This window comes from Rhinopithecus bieti, unplaced genomic scaffold (assembly GCF_001698545.2).
Source record: "Rhinopithecus bieti isolate Rb0 unplaced genomic scaffold, ASM169854v2 scaffold_28024, whole genome shotgun sequence".
Lineage (NCBI taxonomy): Eukaryota > Metazoa > Chordata > Mammalia > Primates > Cercopithecidae > Rhinopithecus > Rhinopithecus bieti.
This window is the reverse complement of record NW_016812359.1, coordinates 401,223-420,394: the sequence shown is the minus strand read 5'-3', so window position 1 is coordinate 420,394 and position 19,172 is coordinate 401,223. Positions and strand designations below refer to the sequence as shown.

General features: G+C 40.1%; 1 protein-coding gene across 2 annotated transcripts in view; it reads right to left on the bottom strand.

Annotated features, from left to right (window-relative positions):
• HMGCS1 (3-hydroxy-3-methylglutaryl-CoA synthase 1) overlaps window positions 1–18,442 on the bottom strand; it is a 24,291-nt gene extending 5,849 nt beyond the window's left edge. The window contains exons 1-6 of one of the 2 annotated variants that reach the window (XM_017895985.1): window positions 18,291–18,437; window positions 12,765–12,823; window positions 3,675–4,132; window positions 3,174–3,299; window positions 2,155–2,319; window positions 910–1,075 (exon numbers count right to left, since the gene is read on the bottom strand). In XM_017895985.1, coding sequence (XP_017751474.1) covers window positions 910–1,075; window positions 2,155–2,319; window positions 3,174–3,299; window positions 3,675–4,122 — 905 coding nt within the window. In that variant the 5' untranslated portion in view covers window positions 4,123–4,132; window positions 12,765–12,823; window positions 18,291–18,437. Of the gene's footprint in view, window positions 1–909; window positions 1,076–2,154; window positions 2,320–3,173; window positions 3,300–3,674; window positions 4,133–12,764; window positions 12,824–18,290 lie in introns of both variants that reach the window. The other variant, XM_017895986.1, reaches the window with a different exon arrangement.
• Window positions 18,443–19,172: the final 730 nt, after the last annotated feature.

Here is a 19,172-nt window from a genome sequence, read left to right as displayed (position 1 = left end):
CTCTGTCGCCCGGGCTGGAGTGCAGTGGCCGGATCTCAGCTCACTGCAAGCTCCGCCTCCCGGGTTTACGCCATTCTCCTGCCTCAGCCTCCCGAGTAGCTGGGACTACAGGCGCCCGCCACCTCACCCGGCTAGTTTTTTGTATTTTTTAGTAGAGACGGGGTTTCACCATGTTAGCCAGGATGGTCTCGATCTTCTGACCTCGTGATCCGCCCGTCTCGGCCTCCCAAAGCGCTGGGATTACAGGCTTGAGCCACCGCGCCCGGCCAAAAGTTTTCATAATCAAGTTAAGACTGATTTGAATACGTTTATAGACCCGCTGTAGCTTTATTGGCAGTGAATAGAATACTATTTCAAGTCCACAATAATATTTATTTAGTTAGAAAAGTAATGGTATTACAGGAGCCAAGTTTCAAAAGTCACAGATAATTTTATCAGATAGAGAAAGGACACACAAGAGACACGGGGAGAAACAGAATGAGTTGAACACGCATAGCATGCTAGGGAGCCTGAAATGAGAAAAAGGGAGGTGGAGTACAAAAGCTGACTTCATCTGTGGCAGTGTGCAGGATGGAAAAGGATATGGGGGCAGGGGCGCTGAGAGAGGCAAGGAGTTAAGAGGCTGCTATAGTGAATATAGGCCCTTGTACAGTTATTTTATCGTGACAACATGAATGGAGCTGAAAGAAAGAAATCAGAAAATCTGAATAGAAATGTCTAAAGAATTTGTGCATGAAAGCTACCACCTCTCTGGACTTAGATTCTTCACTGATTGAGACACATAGATTAGACCAGATGACTTCTAAGATCCTTCTGACTCTCAATTTCTCAGTCTGTACAAATAACAGCTTAACAGGTATTAAAAATGCTCTAATATAGAATGAAAAAACTCATAATAGCTCCTCTTACCCAAAGGCTTCCAGGCCACTATAGATACTATTTTTATCTCTATTCTGGTCATTAAGGAAGTCATTCAACAACATCCGAGCTAGAGATTTCTGAACCAGTTTACAATATGGTGAGTGAAAGATCATGAAGCCAAAATCATTCAAGGTAAAATCTTTATCATTTCCCTCTGAAAGAGAAGTCCAAGGAAACTATGAAATTCATATAAGCCATGAAATCTTAAAGTTTGACTTTAGAATAAGGCTAGGATATTTTATATATTTAAACAGCAACCACAAATACACTGTATAATGAAACCTCTCTATACCTTAAAATGTACATTTAAAAAGACACTCAGAGATGAAACAATATATACCATGTCACTAATTTTCAAATTTAAGAGTCATACATATTAGCAGGTTACATAATCAATTTAGTGGGTCAGGATTAGGAATTTTTTTTTTTTTTAGTAAAAGAATATTTTAAAAAACAAAATACAGTAGAAAAATAGCAAACTGCATAACTTGCAGCAAGGGTAAGTAATGTCATGACATTTTTGTTTCAGTCTGGCATACACATACAATGTAACGTGTACTTCTTACTGTGGGTCCTAATAAAAAGTTAGAAAACCACCTTTCTGTTAATGTATACTGCAAGAATGATTCTTATCCAGAGCCACTAAATTCACTGATATTTTCGTTGAATATGATTTTGACCCTTTCTCATAACCTCTAAAAAGCAAAGTTGGACTATAGAAAAAGTATACTTTATGTAATAATGTGTTACGATAGCATTAACTCAAACACTGTCCTTTCAGTGCCTCAACAAATGTCTAGATTAATGATAACTTCACAGGTCAAGTGCAAAGAGATTATTTTTGGGGGAAGATCACTTTAGTAATCCATTTTCATTAGTTTTCCCTGAATCACAACTGTAGTCCAAAACCTTCTTAAAATACCTCTCTCAAAAAAACAAAATTCAAGTTACCTTCTTTTACTCCACTTTGATTTTCTTACAAGGGTAAACCGACCTGAATATTTTTGCAGAGATATACCTCAGTTTCAAAGTTCACCTCTTCTAGTAAATTACACTTTCCCAGAAACTATGGGAAAATGCTGTTTGGTGAATGAGGAATTAATGGTAAAAGGACATTAAATGAAGAAAGCCCACAAAGTAGTTGCTTACTAAAGATACCTTACACTGCTCTCAAGTGGTACATTACACTGCTCTCAACTGATCCCAAAACCAAGGAAAATGGGTAAAACTTACCTTTCTGCCACTGGGCGCGGATCTTTTTGCAGTAGACAGAATAGCAGCGGTCTAATGCACTGAGGTAGCACTGTATGGAGAGTTTTCCATCTACTATAGGATATTCAGATAGCATATCAGGCTTGTAAAAATCATAGGCATGTTGCATATGTGTCCCACGAAGCCCTATTGGAACCAAAAAGGAAGATGTCTATATATTTCTGCTTCTTGATGTCTGTATGCTAGTCAGTATATTGAATTATCTAAGGACTTTCCTTAACTATCTGATCAATTCTCACCACTTACAGTAGAGAAATCACAAGGTGAAGCCAATATAAGTGAAATGATACATAACAGTATCCATGGACAGTCCTAAGACTCCTTTGGTATACAACTTTCCAAGCCAGTTTCATAACTCTAACAGAGATCACAGTTACTCTACTACACTGAAGACAGATTAAACTTGCCACTGACTATGAGCAAGTTACTATTTAAGTTATCACTTAAACCCTACATTAACCCACTTCTCTGTAAAGTGGGGATGACACCACCTACCTCATAAAACTTCTATCAAAATTAAATACGGGCCGGGGACGGTGGCTCATGCCTGTAATCCCAGCACTTTGGGAGGTTGAGGGGAGCAGATCACCTGAGGTCAGGAGTTCCATACTAGCCTGGCTAACATGGTGAAACCCTGTTACTAAAAATACAAACAATTAGCCAGGCATGGTGGCGCGTGCCTGTAATCCCAGCTACTCAGGAGGCTGAGGCAGGATAATCACTTGAACCTGGGGACACAGGTTGCAGTGAGCTGAGATCATGCCATTACACTCCAGCTTGGGCAGCAAGAGCGAAACTCCATCTCAAAAAAAAAAAGAAAGAAAGAAAAGAAAAACATAAATACAGTAACACACATAAAGCTCTTAGCAAGTAGTACCTGCATTTAATGACCATTAAGTAAGCGACAGCTCCTATTTCTATTTTCAACTTTCTCAGCATACTGTGCTAAAAAAAACAAAAATGCTTTCCCAAGCACTTACCTCGTTCAAAAATTAAAGGAGCATTTGGCCCAATTAGCAGAGCTACTGCTCCAACTCCACCTGTAGGTCTAGCATTTCCTGTGGCATATACAGCAATATCTCCCGCAATTACCAGGGCATACCGTCCTGAAAAATATTTTTTGTTATTTCACAAGAAGAAATTCAACACTATAACCATACATGGAAACTGAAGTCTGTTATATTTCCCCCAGAATATGCTTTTCCCATCTTTGATAAAGAAAGAAATGCTCTAATTTTTTTTTTAATTCATCTGCCAAGGCTCTGTCATCTATCTGACTAAATTTTGAATATACCATTTGTCCTACAAGATAAGATAACCAATTCACAATTCAGGTAACAACAGACAGGTATAATATCTTTCTTAATATATCCAAACAAGTATAAATCACAGAAGTTTGCATATTGCATTAACTAAAGTGTCATTTGGGTCTACTGAATCTCAGAAAAAAATTTTGGGGGACGAGGGGAATTGTAACATACCATCCCAAGAGCTGGATTCAATCCAGTTAACAGCATTGAAGACAGCAGCTGTGCCTCCATAGCATGCATTAGTTGTGTCAATTCCTTCTATATCAGTATTCCCAGACTCTTCAAACAGCTGCATCAAATTAGTCTTCACAGACTTTGATTTGTCAATGATTGTCTCTGTTCCAACTTCCAGCCGCCCAATGCAATCATAGGAAAGGTTATTTCTCTCCATAAGATTCTGAACCACAGTCATGCAAAGAGAGTTAATATCTTCTCTGTCTGTGCAGAAGCCCATCTTGGCCTGGCCCAAGCCAATGGTATACTTTCCAGCATCTACACCATCATATTTTTCCAACTCTGCTTGATCAACATATTGAGAAGGAAAATAGATCTCTAGGGCAACAATTCCCACATCTTTTGGCCAGCAAGCTTCCGCATTCAAAGGAAGCGATCCAGGCATGGTGAAAGAGCTTTAGAAAGGAGAAACAGAAAAAAACATTGTATTAGGTTATAGGTTGCTGGTTTTCAAGTTTGAAATTGAGAAATAGATATTAAGAGTTTAGCAATCACCTGAAGTATCAGTTTAGTTTCTTTAAGTTTAGTGTTTAGGGCAGTCAATTGTGTACATGTGAAGTAGCAATTATTATACGAATGGAATATTATCATTTAAAATTATAGTCTTTTAGAAAGGCTTTCATTTTATTCAAAATTGGGCATCTCTAGATTTAAAACATGATTATTAGAGGTAAACAACACTCAAATAAGATTTTCTACATTGTAAAGAACTGTAAGATAAAATACAATGACAATTCAGAAATACGGCTGACAAATCAGAATTACCTGACCACCTGAAAGTTTAAATAAATCAGGCCAGCATGGTGCCTCATGCCTGTAATCCCAGCACTTTGGGAGGCCTTGGCGGGCGGATCATGAGGTCAGGAGATCAAGACCATCCTGGCTAACACAGTGAAACCCTGTCTCCACTAAAAATACAAAAAAATTAGCCGGGGGTGGTGGCAGGCGCCTGTAGTCCCAGCTACTTGGGAGGCTGAGGCAGAAGAATGGCGTGAACCTGGGAGGAGGGGCTTGTAGTTAGCCGAGATCTCACCACTGCACTCCAGCCTTGGTGACAGAGTGAGATTCCGTCTCAAAAATAAATAAATACATACATACATACATCATTTATTCATCATAGATAAACCAGTCCTCTTTTTTAAAAAAGGGACTAAAAAGTGGTGTCTAGATTTACTTACCAATAGTAACAAAAATTGCTAGCTACACAAGACCATTGTTGGGCACTTAACCTATCAGAGCTTCAGCTTCTTCAACAGGTTGTATCAGTCAGGAAAAGAAAAATTACTCCAGATATTTCAAACAGAGGGGAGTTTTAATGCAGGGAAATAGCTACAAACTTGTTGGCTGGGCTGGAAGAACAAAGTGGGAAAGGTGGTTTTCAGATCCCATGAGCCTGCACTCCTGCTGAAGCTGCTAGAGCTACAGTACTAGCACCTCTGCTGCTGAGCTGGAACCCAGAGACCCAAAGTCCCACTGTTGCTGCTGCCACTGACAAGAACAAGACAGGTACCTTCTTCCCACCTTCTAATCTTTCTTGAGTACTTCCATCAGCCCTCTAACCAGAACCCAGATGGCATAAGAACCAATGAAATGTAGTTGTGAGGCTCTGAAGAGTGGCACACCTCCTCAGTTTTAGAGAAATAATCCTGAAACCTAAAATTCTACAACTCAATTTCCTTTTTAGGTATGACATCACTGGATGGTGCCACTTACGTGGCAGAATTTCATTGACCCAAAGGTCTTGGTTTATGAGTTACCTGGGCTGAACTGATTCATGAACATTCTATATCACTTGTCAACCCACCACTAATTTGATACTTAAAAATGAAAGCCAAATCCTATATTTATGTCATTTGTCCTCTGCCACTCTGCAATTAAAGGTCTTAAGGGGCCAGGTGCAACTGGGAGGCTGAGGCAGGAGGATCACTTGAGCCCAGGAGTTCAAGACCAGCCTAGGCAACACAGCAAGACCTTCTCTCTACAAAATTTTTTTTTTAAATGAGCTGAGCATGGTGGTGCATGTCTGTAGTCCCAGCTACTAGGGAGGCTGAGGCAGGAGGATCACTTGAGCCCAGGAGTACAAGGGTGTAGTGAGCTGTGATTGCACTACTGGGTGACAGTGAGACCTTGTCTGTAGAGGGAAAAAGAAAAAAAAAAAAGATTTAAGAGATACCAGTTGTGTCTCCCTTCCAAACAGAAGAATTGTTTTTGTTTCTTTTTTTTCATTCATCCAAACAATGCCAACATGTTACATGCTAAACATTATGGATGTTTAATGGGAGACTTCCTTATCCTCTCAAGTATTCATTATTTTATGGGATAATAAGAGAAAAACACATAATAATAAACAGGTAACAACATTGAGAGCCACATTATATAATGGAGAACTACCTAACCCAGCCTGGTGGTAGGGCAAGGAGTGTTAGGAAAATCATCCTGGTTATAGGGGCCTGACTTGAGCCCCAGGAATGGGTAGGAGTAAGCAGTAATGCACTGAAGAAATGGAGGGTAGTAGATTTTCAACAGAGTGGACAGCATGAAGAAAGGCAGACTATAAGGAATTACAAAAAGCTTTATTTGTCTATTGGAATGAAACATGAGCCCCAGTGAGTAGATCAGGTAAATAATACATTAGGATAACTAGGTAAGGGTTAGGTCACGAAGGTTCTGGTATGCTGATGTTGAAGACTTCAAAATTATCATGAAGATAGTAAGAAGCCATCGGAGAGTTTTAAAAAAGGAATAATACGGTGATATTAGTTGTCAGGTCAGTGTTTTTCCAACTCTGGAATCGATTTAGTGGATGGCAAGGACACATTTAAAAAAATGAAACAGAAAAGAATACAAGATATACAATTGCATGGCACAGGGCAAACGTAAACATTTTTCTTGAATCAACCTTTTGTTTTAATTATTCATACATACATAAAGTATACATAAGTTGCAATACAAAGCGTATTTTTTTTTACTGGGGAGCACAGTCAAAAAAGTTTGACAGCCACTGTTCTATCATCACTAACGCTGTTTTACAGTCACTGGTGCTGTGAATGGATGAGTTAGGAAGCTGACATGGCAGTCCAGAGAAGACACGGGTCATGAACTAGAGCAATTACTACGTGTGGAGTGAAAAGGAACATCTTCCAAAAACATGGAAAAAGCAAAAGAACTAGCAGAAATTGTAACTGACTAAATGTTAGGGAAAGAAGAAAATGTATAGAATGACTTCCAAACTTCTATTCTCAAGTGTTTTATGACTTGACAAGCACACTGCCAGATACACTAAATGAACAGAGACCCTCTCCACTTTGTTCTACCCCACTTCTTCCACACAAACCCTGTTTCCTTTATGCCCTTTTCCCTGGTTAAGTGGAGTTCAGCCACACCAGCTCTCAGAACCACCACTGAGGAAGTGAAGAGATCAGGCTCAGACAAGCTGCTTTCTCATTCCTGCCATTTCACAAACAACTCCATACATTTTTCCAGTTTGGTCTTTCTATCTACTTCCTTCTTATATGAGACTTAACACAAGATTCTTAACTTTCATGTATGCAATTTATACTCGAAAACACACAAAGAGAACTATACTAAAGTCAACAATCAAGGATAAATGCTAAATATTACCCCATCTTTCCCCATCTTACAACTATTTACCTACATAACCCTCCCTCTACTCTTTACTCTCAAATTATTATATTCTTTATCCAAAAACATTTAGTGCTTTCTTCAACAACCCACCTCGTGCTTCTGCTTATTGAAATCCTTTATAGCCCTAGATCACATAGGTCACATTTTACCCATGAAACCTTTCTAAATTACCTTTTGCATTTCTTGCCTGTCCTTCTACACCATCATACTTCGTCAATTAAAAGTCACTTTCTTGGGTAACATTTCAGAAATTGGGATTCCTCTTACAATTGCTATCAGACAGAAGCCAATTATGATGCTGTCATTGCTTACACGTGGGAAAATAACAAAACTGCCAGCATGACATTTGCAGCTGACAGTCAACAGCCTGAAAGAAATTCTCAGATATGATACTGGAGCACTCATTTCACCCTCTAGGAACCAAATGGACTGGGAAGGAAGTAGAAGGTGGCGAATCCCTAAGCAGGAGTCAAAGTAGGCTGGCTTTGCATAATCGCAAAGCCGAAGGTCAGCACCATAACCTTCCCATTCCTTTTTGGGCTCTTGAAAGGAATGCTACATCACCAATTCTCTTGGCGGCACAGAGGATGGAAAATTACAGGTATTAATAACTCTGACTCCAAAAACAATTCAGAAGGCAGACTCTAAATATGTGAAATTTAGCAATTCCTTATGTGTTTTCCATCTTATTGAATATGCAAGTGACACATGACAAAAATCTATGTCTAACTCTAAAGAGCTCTTTAAAACATTCTAAGTAATCAAAAAAGCATTGTATCTTAATTGGCAATGAAGCATCTTAAATTTATTATATCCCAGATTCTTCAGATAGTACAAAATATAGCATTCAGTGCTTCAACTGTGTTACTTCCCAAATATCTGCCTGTATTATGGATTGAATGTCTGTATTTCCCCACCAAATTCATATGTTGAAGCCTTAACTCTCAATGTGATGGCATTTGGAGATGGGGCCTTTGGAAAATAATCAGGTTTAGATGAGGTCATGAGGATGGGGCCCTCATGATGGGATCAGCGCCCTTATAAGAAGATACCACAAGAGTTTGCTCATGTTCTCATACTTTCTCTGTGCCATGTGAGGACGCAGCCACTTGCAATCCAGAAGAGCCATCATCGGGAACCAACCACGCTGGCACTCTGACTTCCAGACTAAAGACCTATGAGATCATAAATATCTGCTGTTTAAACCACCTACTCTATGGTATTTTGCTGTGGCACCTAAGCAGATTAAACAGTCTGGTCACCTCAACTACGTCCAAGTTCCTTAAGGTCTTCTCTTGTCTTAGACTACTGTATGGCCCATTTTACCAGACATAGTATATATACTGCTGCTACTCAATTCCACAATGGGAAGGAAAACCCCTAAACACAACAATCTACTTCCCAATTATATCCTCTTAATTCCTAAAGTACTGGCCATATTTCTGTATTCAATACAGGAAAAACAATGTCATCACCAACATTCAGGGACAGGAGCATAAAGAAAGACTAAGGGAAGTTCATTCTTGTTAAAACCTAAAGCTGGGGAGGATAAAGATAAGGCTTTTACATTCCTACTCTATTCATCTTCAACTCCTTTCCTGTGTCTACAACTCAGATAGAAGACTACTGATTTTCTCGATATGAGGTGCTTGAAATGCTCTACATCCATCCTCACTCTGAGCCTCAACAAACTCTTCCCATCAATTTTTTGATAAAGTTGGTTACCACTTTGCTGAAGTTGAAACGAAAATATAAAAGAGCTGTCTAATATGCCACTAGGCATGAATTCTAAGTTTATAGTAAAATAAGATACTGGATAGTACACAAGAAAGAGCCCTACAACTACTGTTACCAGAAAAAGACTAGTCCATAGGCATATAAGCTGCTACATATGATCTCTTAAGTCACTAAAGTAGGAGTAACCACCTTCCCAGCCTTTCCCGCAAGGCTACCCTTTAGATTATTTTCAACTCTTCAAACTGCTTTAAACATGCTGAAGACAGTATGGTCTTCCTTGCCTGGCTCAGTGGTTTTTAACACTATTGGAAATAAAGTGAACAGGTAATATACCGTTTTGAAGGTATAAACCAGTTTGCAATATACTTGTACTCACTAATAAATTCAGTTTAGTCTTTTAAGAGCATCACGCAGCAACACTGGCAATATATTTAATTATCCTTATAATGCTTGTACAGTTCTCTATAAAATAAAGCTATAATGCAAGACTTCAATTTCAGAATTAATCTGTATTTGTCACAGTCTGATGAGTGCTGATCAATTCTTTGTATTATAGTACTCCTAAAATAAGGTACAACTCTATGACTCCTAAATGTCCTACATTAAATACATGACTTGTTTCATTTGAAAACAAACAAACAAACAAAAAATGTAGGTTAACTAAAATAACCCACATACATCAAATGGAAAGTGAATCACAATTCTGACCTTGATGGAAAAAATCATTTTTACATTGTCCAACTCAGTCAATATTATTCATCCTCTGAGGGTTTCTTACAGCCAATGTTTTTTTCCATTATGTTCTTGGTAAAAAGCCATCTAATCTGAAATATTTAGCCTTTGGTTCAAATTGAGAAGAGTGATTAAGTTGACAGGAAAATTAATACAGAGAAATAACTGCTTTCATGACATTTAGAAGAACAAAAAATTGTTTCTGGTTTCAAATGTTACTTTTTTTTTTTGAGATGGAATTTTGCTCTTGTTGCCCAGGCTGGAGTGAAATGGCATGATCCCAGCTCACTGCAACCTCCGCCTCCCAGGTTCAAGCGATTCTACTGCCTCAGCCTCCCAAGTAGCTGGGATTACAGGCGGGTGCCACCACACCCAGCTGATTTTGTATTTTTAATAGAGATGGGGTTTCACCATATTGTTCAGGCTGGTCTCAAACTCCTGACCTCAAGTGATCCACCTGCCTCGGCCTCCCAAAGTGCTGGGATTGCAGGCGTGAGCCACCGTGCCCAGCAAATGTTACTTTTAACTATCCTATTGAGGATGTGCTCTTACATTGTCCTTTCAAATGCTCTCTGAAATAGGCTAGATATAGCTAGGTATAAATTAGGTGAAAAAAAGACTAGCTATAGGTCTGAGGTGCTCACATTATGGTATTCACTCTTCACCCTATCAGAGAATAGAATATTTTGGTTAATTCACTATTTAAGAATAAAGAGGCCGGGTGTGATGGCTTATGCCTGTAATCCCAGCACTTTGGAAGGCCTAGGTGGGCAGATCACTTGAGGTCAGAAGTTCAAGACCAGCCTGGCCAAAATGGTGAAACTTCGTCTCTACTAAAAATACAAAAATTCACTGGGTATGGTGGCGGGCATCTGTAATCCCAGCTACGTGGAAGGCTGAGGCAGGAAGGCTTGAACCCGGGAGACGGAGGTTGCAGTGAGCTAAGATAGCACCACTGCACTCCAGCCTGGATCACAAAGTGTGACTCCATCTCAAAAAAAAATTTTTTTTTTTAATTTAAAAAAAGAGACAAATCACAAAATTTTCTAAGTAGAATATAATTTTAAAATCTGATGGTTAAAAAAATTACATGTTTTAATTTTTTGCAGATAATGCATTTTATTATTTTCAGAGTATATATTGTATTTATAATAAAATATATACATTTTCTTTTAAATTCCATCCTTAAAAAAGGAGAGAAAAGGCAACTTTCAGAGAACTTTGTAAACCTTTCAAGTTTTTCAACAAAGCAGTACCAAGAGAGGACTAAAGTCTTAAATAAGTCTCATTTAAGTAAGGGCTCACTCCCTCTGGTGGACAAAAGAAACTCCATATCCTATTTCCAGAGTCAGTAAAGCAAGATAAGGAAGCCTTGTTAATGTTTTCTGAATGCTTCCTGCCTAGAATACATAAAAGACCTATATAGTTATTCTGAGAATAAATCTGGAAATGAAAGAGAACTGGAAAGGGGAGAAAAAGGGGAGGGAAACTAGCTGATGATACTGGTGTAAGGGAAGTCCTAATCTAGCTCCTCAATGGCTGTGTTGGGGAAGGACTTCAGCATCAGTCCCTCCTAATTGAGCTCTGCCTCTGCTCTCTTCTCTATCATAGGCCAACAGTTCTTTCCAAATTGCATGTCTAACCATTGTCAAGATGCTGCAGGTTGAGCATTCCTAATACAAAAATGCAAAATCTGAAATGCTCCAAAATCTGAAACTCTCTGAGCACCAACATGATGCTCAAAGGAAATGCTCATTGGAATATTTTGGATTTTGGATTTTCAGATTAGGGGTGCTCAACGGGTATGTTTTCTCAAATATTCCATGATCCAGAAAAATCCAAAATCTTTAACAGTGCTGGTCCCAAGCATTTCAGATAAGGAAAATTCAATAACTCTGCCAAGTTTCTCTTCTATTATTTAGGCTTAGCCTCTCTGCATTAAACAAGGAGCTTTTGGAGAGCAGGAACCGTGCTTTTTTCATTTTTGTGTCCCTGGTACCCAGCCCACTGTTTGGCATATGGTAGATGCTAATGTTGAATAAATGAAATTGCACTAGACTTCTAATCTAACATCATTAACATCCATAGGAAATCATAATCTTGAAATACAAAAAACGCAGAATCGTAAGAGAAGCACTCCCTGGCAATATGAGAAAGCAATGGCTGCAAATAATTAGATTACCAGTTGAAATACATTTGCAATTACTGTCCATTCTCACATAATTTTTTCTCTTTTGAGACAGAGTCCCACTCTGTTGCCCAGGCTGGAGTGCCGTGGTGCAATCTTGGCTCCCTGCAACCTCCGACTCCTGGGTTCAAGCGATTTTCTTGCCTCAGCCTCCCAAGCTGCTTGAATTATAGGCACCTGCCACCATGCCCGGCTAATTTTTTTGCATTTTTAGTAGAGACGGAGTTTTACCATGTTGGCCAGGCTGGTCTCGAATTCCTGACCTCAGGTGATCCGCACACCTTAGCCTCCCAAAGTGCTGGGATTACAGATGTGACCACTGTGCCTGGCCCATTCTCACATCATTTTAAACATTCATCCACAGCCCAGATACATATCTTTTGAGGCTGTAATTTAAAAAGTATTACTGGCAGACATGCTTACCTCTGATTGTTTCTGATTAAGTAGTTCATGTAGTTACATTTTATTATATGCACTTTTTCTCTTATGAGTGAACACTAATTTTTAAAATTTGTTTCTAGATTTTAAACATTAGTCTAATAAACACAAAATTAGTTTCCTGAAGCATTATGGCATTAACAAAATTTTAAAGATGAGGCAGAATCCTAAAAGGGGTTTTAAGAACATATGGCACAAACAAATTGTTATTTGCTCTAGGATATCAAAATTTCTTTCTTCCATTAGAGAGGAATACTTTCCTTAAGCAGCATGACAGGATGCCATACCTGTGTGAAGGATAGAGAACTGTAGTCTCCAGGTCTGTCACTGTTTCCTCCTTCGGGCACTAGGAATTTCAAATAAGAACTGCTTTTAAAGTTACAAATCACTACCCAAATTCAAATACTAATGAATCCAATTCAAAGTGAGTTAAAATAAGCAATTCCTTATCCAACTACATTATGCAGAATAGAATTTGACATTTGCTTAGAAAAAATCATACTTAAAGCTTATAGCACATTTTCCCCCTGATTTTCTTAGCCCTTTTAGTGATAGGTTCAGTCCTGGTAATAAATGGATATAAGAAGATCACTATTGTGGAAAGGAAAAAACAAAAAACCTCAAGGAAATAAGAAGCCCATGTCACCAATTGAGGCTTTAAACCAAGGTTTTCAAGAACTGGAGGAAAGGAATATAAACAAGTTGTAATGAGTTAGCAAATTCCTAGAGTAAAGAGATCCATGCATTTAAGAGCCTGCACTGCATATAAGAGATTGTGGCTTTGGCACCAATTTTGGACCTCAGTTTCCTCATCGATAAAATGAAGCTAATACAGTTGCCCTCCCCAGATCATTGTGAAGGACTGCTGAGATGGTAACATACATGAAGACACTTTGTAACATAAAGCACTAATACATTGACTATTACCTTAGTTCTTATACAAAGGTATTTTTCTAGCAAGACCTAATTATTTTCAACACTGCCACCTTCACCCTGCAAACCTTCTAGAAAGTGATTTTCCCCCTTAGTGCTTATGTTAAAAAATTAAGCATTTAGACACAGGAGCATTAAACATTATTATGTAAATTAAGTAGAAATAATTTTCAAAGGTGACTGGAACATAGTCTTCAGTCCATCTGTTTTGAAAGACTGTTACTTGAGACAACAGCTTCTGTGTTTAACACAGCATACACCATTTCCTCTGCTCTCTAATTACTGGCAAATTTAGCATCTGCCCTTAATGAATTCACTGGTGACTACATTTGGATGTTATCAATATTTAGTAAAGCTTTACTTTATTTACATAATTACATAATTTAAGAGCTCTTCACAGCCATACTTCATTGACTAAGTTTACTACCCACCTACCCCCACTGCCCTGTGAAAAGAAATAGATCTTAAGTTTTGTAAGCAAAGACTACTACAATATTCCAAAAATGTCTCTACAGCATTATATATACTTTGAGAAAATAACCTATCTTTTGTTCTTTATTATCTCAAATTATGCCTTTGTCTTCTGCAAATTAAGCAGACCACAGAGACCAGTTCTTGAAAAGCATGATTCCTTCTCCATGTTAAGACTACTTAAATAATATTTCTTCTTGATGTTCATGCATGTATATGCATTTGACACTGCTTGTGACAAGGAAATTTTCCTTGAACTGCCTATATTCCCTCAATTTTTTTTTTTTTTTTTTTTTTTTTTTGAGACAGGGTGTCTCTCTGTCACCCAGACTGGAAGGCAGTGACATGGTCACTGCTCACTATAACCTTGACCTCCCAGGCTCAAGTGATCCTCCTGTCTCAGCCCCCCAAGTAGCTGGGACTACAGGTGCATACCACGATACACAGCTGATTTTTGTATTTTTTGTAGAGATGGGATTTTGCCATGTTGCCCAGCCTGTTTTCCAACTCCTGGGCTAAACCAATTCACCCACTTTGGCCTCCCAAAGTGCTGGGATTATAGGCGTGAGCCACCTTGCCTGGGCTCCTCTTTCTATTTTGATTACTTAAATTGGAAAGGGAGGTTAGGTGGGAGAGACACAGAGAACAAAGAAGAAACAAATAGAAGATTCAGAAAGAACTTCTGTGCTACTTAAGGATTTCTCCATTCTGGCTAAACCAGTATTGCCAAAGTCTCAAGCAGATCACAAACTTATTTCTAACAGGTCTTTTCAGAGTAAGTGACAGAGGGAATCAACATGGGTCAAGAAGCAGTTAATGAACGGCAAGTAGCTGGGCACGTTACCACAAAGCAGGTTTGCAGACTCCTGGGATAAAATATAGGCACTTTGAGTCGGGCAAAGACTAAAACACAAGAATGATAAGAATTGTCTAGGGCCAATCAGATTTATGCAATGGTGGTTTCTTCTAGAGTTTACTCAGGGTTCTGAATACTTCCTTCTGGCTCCCTCCTTAGCCTTGATTCAAACAAGTGGTTGGAGAAGTTCATCACCTACACATTTTGGTATATAAACTATAAAATATAAACAGTTACCTGTTGATCTTTCTCATTGTTACAGAAGATAAATCTAGGAAATTAAGAACAAGTTGGCATCCTTTCCTCCTTAGGAGCAAGCAAGTAAAAACTAATGTTAAGAAAGACTTGCTCAAACCTGTATACTCTGGTATAGTTCTCCAAGTAAAAAGCATGGACATTCCTGCCTCCTCCCAGGAGGAGGTCTGCCTATCAGAGATTCTACTCATTTTCAAGGCCCTGTTCTAAGTCACCTCTTCCTGCAAGGTTTCCTTGATAAATCACACAGAAAATAAGTTTTCTAATCAGGGACCTGCATTTCTACAGAGGTAGGTCATTCATACCCAAGTCTACATAGCCTACTCTCTATGGAAAACTAGTTATGGGCAGTCTTCTTATCCATACAGGATTCCTACACTTCTATTGGGAGAGGGGCTATATATTTTGATTTTCTGAAATCCCTTTGAGATCTTGAAGTAAAGGGTACTCAATTGCTGTATTTTTCAGTGGCTGAATTTGGAGTTATAACTACTAGAGGACAAATCTTTTCGATTTAATACTTGTAGCAGCCCTCAGTAGTAAGTGCTTTCTGCTATCACTTTTTTTTTTTTTTTTTTTTTTTAATTTGTTACTGCTCCTTGCAGAGCAGGGCTACCCTATAGGCGGTGTGTCCAGAGTAGCCTGCTATCACTTTTGAGATGAGCTGCAGCACCATAGTGTCTAGTTTAAAGAAACTGGTTCTCTACTGCTATAGTTCAAGGCAAATGGTTTCAATTGTTCACAGATTCCAAGGTGAACAATGTAAGAAGCCCATATGGAATCAGAAAACATTTGTTGGTCTTACAATCATTCCCATATGCACCCACACACAACCACAAACCCTGCAAAGATGAAGACAAGACTTCAAGCTTTCAAAGATTAGCCTCTCCTATACTGATGTAACTACACTCAGTTGACAGACATTAAGTGAACATCAACACACACCATGCATTAGGATGAAGAGATTAAGAATCTAGCTCTAGGCAGGCGCAGTGGCTCATGCCTGTAATACCAGCACTTTGGGAGGCTGAGGCGGATGGATCATTTGAGGTAAGGAGTTGGAGACCAGTCTGACCAACACGGTGACGCCCCATCTCTCCTAAAAATACAAAAAAATTAGCTGGGTGTGGTGGTCTGTAGTCCTAGCTACTCGGGAGGCTAAGGCAGAATTGCTTGAACCCGGGAGGCGGAAGTTGCAGTGAGCTGAGATCACCCCGCTGCACTCCAGCTTGGGCGACACAGTGAGATTCTGCTTCAAAAAAAACAAAAACAAAAACAAAAAATATATATATAGTACTATCATTAGGACAGGTAATATGTATCGCAGCCTTTTAAATCTATACTACCTTCTTGAAAAACATAAAAATATCACACATCCTTCTATGATATTTGGTTCCACAGTAACCCAGCATAAAATTATAAGGCTATATTCCTTTCTAAATGAAACTAATTGGAGATTCTGATACGTAGCAAAACAAACTTCTCAAGCCACATCTCATATCCAATTCCAGATTCTGGAAGATACAACCAGGTTTTAAATGATTCTAGAGGACCCAGGAAACCATATTACAACAATATCTGGGTTTTTTGCATATATTTCTTCTGAGAAAAGCTATCTAAAATCTAAGTCAAAATCTCAAAATCAATCCACAGTTAAACGAAACAAGATGTAAAAGCAATCTGGAGGGATATTTAAGATGAGAAACAAAATTAAAACAAGGCCCAAATGATGTGGCTTACGGCTCCAAACATAAAATATCCTTTTACACTCCCTCCCCGCAGCATAGGTCATACCTTCTGAGTGCTGGGGTTACTGATGATTATACTAGAATTGAGCTGAACTAGACTACAGTTGAATAAAGGGCAAACTTACAAACTTAGGTGAGAAATATCTACAAAGGTAGACACAAAGAAAGCCTTTCTCTCTTCCCATAAGGTATGCTATCCCTGCTCCCTTCTCCACACAAAAATAACTGAAATTTTAAAATAAAGTTTAAAGAACACAAGCTGCTTAGGTGTCTCAAGTGCAAAGAACCACTGACACGGAAAATGTTAAGGACTTTCAACTGCCTCTCATCTAATAGTATCTGTGCAATAAAGTCCAAAACCCGCCTCAGAAGGAAAAATTTGTTAACTCTAGGAGCACTTCCATTTGTCTTAATTTTGTTGTTTATCTTGTCAATTGTTTTTCATGATTCATGCCTGAAACAGAGCAAATGTTAGTTAGCAGCAGCCAGAACACATCATCCTACTGCAGCAGGTGGCAAGAGCATCCTCGGGAAGGTGGGGACCTGCAGCAGAGGTGAGTGGTGAAAGCAGCCAGTGATGCCTTAAGGCTAAGGCCACAGGGACAAGCATGACAAACAGGCACAACCTCACATTATCTGTTCCCCAAATCCCTCCTCCAGAGTGGATCAGAATAATCATTTCTCTACCACTGGTCAAGGCCGGACGTGCGTTTTCAAAGACTCCATATACTTGCTTTGAAATATCCTTAGCTTAATCCAAAACCTATTTGTGTGAGGACTCTAAGTGCTTGCCCATTACACTGTATCACCTAAAGCTAGTCCTGAAGGTATTAGCAGGAAGGAGATGTGGGATTTCAGAACACCAAGGAAGCCTATTTTTTAAAACGCAGACATAAAAAAAAAAATGGAGGCACGAAGGCGGGAGGCAGTGATCTATGCGATTTGAAGCAAGTACAGACTGAGCCCCAGTACTTAGCCAGGTCTAAATCACGGTTGTGAACGCTTTCTTGCACCTGAGCTGAGGAAGAAAAGTAATTCTACCCACTTCCCTTCTTTCCATCAACTCTGTATGTGGCAGCAGGACACACCCCCTACGAACCTATCAGCCTGTCTAAAGAGGATCTTACCCATCCTTTGGCGTCCACCCTTAACCAAGGCTCTGGAAACGCCTCGGCAGCCCAACTCTCTTCTCTACCCTCCTGACACCCCCGACTTCCCTCTAGGCGGTCACAGCTGCCTGTCTGGCACCTCCAACTCCTATGTCGTTAAAACACCTAGACCTCAATGCCCTCTCGCGTTCTCCCCTCCGCGACTCGCCTGTGTCCTCGGCTCTTCTCAGATCCGCTACGGTTGGCCTCAGGTCCCTGGCGAGGGAGACCCCGCCCGGCCCCACTCACGGTGCCCCATCCTCCCGGGCAAGGTCCCCGCCTCCGTCCTGACCCAGACTCCCAGCTCCTTCGGGCCTAGTCAAGGACACCGCCTCCGTCTAGCCCACACCCGCCCGCGGCACCTCCGCAGCCTAGCTCTACTCCCCCGCGCGGGACACTCACCAAGCGTGACCGAGAGGCAGCAGATGAAAGGCAGTGAGCCACCAAAGAATAGTGCGCGGCGCCTCCCCTCCGCCACCAGCTTTATAGCCGCCAACCCACCCGACTCCGGCACCGCCGAGAGTCGCTGGGAGGCGGGACGGTGGCTCCAGCAGCCAATCGCGGCCGGTAGAGTTGCCCTGCAGCGCCCGCCCCCCAGTCCGGCTTCTACCAATCAAAAGGAAACTAGAGGCTGTGACTCACTAGGATTTTCCCTCGTGGCTGGAAGGGCGGGGAGAAGGGGCGGGGACAAAGTCTCAGGGCCGAGGAAGTGGTGTGAGAGACTGACGTGGGGTGGCACGAGAGCCAACTTGCCAATGACGGAGCGGCAAGAGACGGCGAGAGCCAACGGGAGCGGAGTGAGAGATTCTCCGACCAATTGGGGCTAAGTGAGAGGAGATGCGAACCAATGGGTACTCCGCGTCCCACCACTGGAGAGATGGTCAAGTGTGGGAGGTGAGTTGGTCCCAGCTTGGGAGGCTGTCAGGTTGCCTAGCAACCAGAGCTGGGCTTCACCTGAAAGATTTCTGAAATACTGTACGTGATTTGAATTCAATCTTAACGTTTTCTAGCAAAGTGTGCCTAGATTACAAATTGGAGCAGAATACTTCACCCAGAACTTGTGTATGTGTAAATATTCTAAATACCCGATTTGTAAATACTCAAATATTGTCTCCTTTATTCAAAACTACCTTGACTTAAAAAAATAAAACAAACAAACAAAAGTGCTATTGAGACAAAGCTTTCTAACTGAACCTAAAACAAGATAGTTTCAGGACTAGGCATCCGTGAGGAGGGTGCAGAGCTGTGCCTGTGAAGGGAAGTTGATACTGAATTCAAGGATTT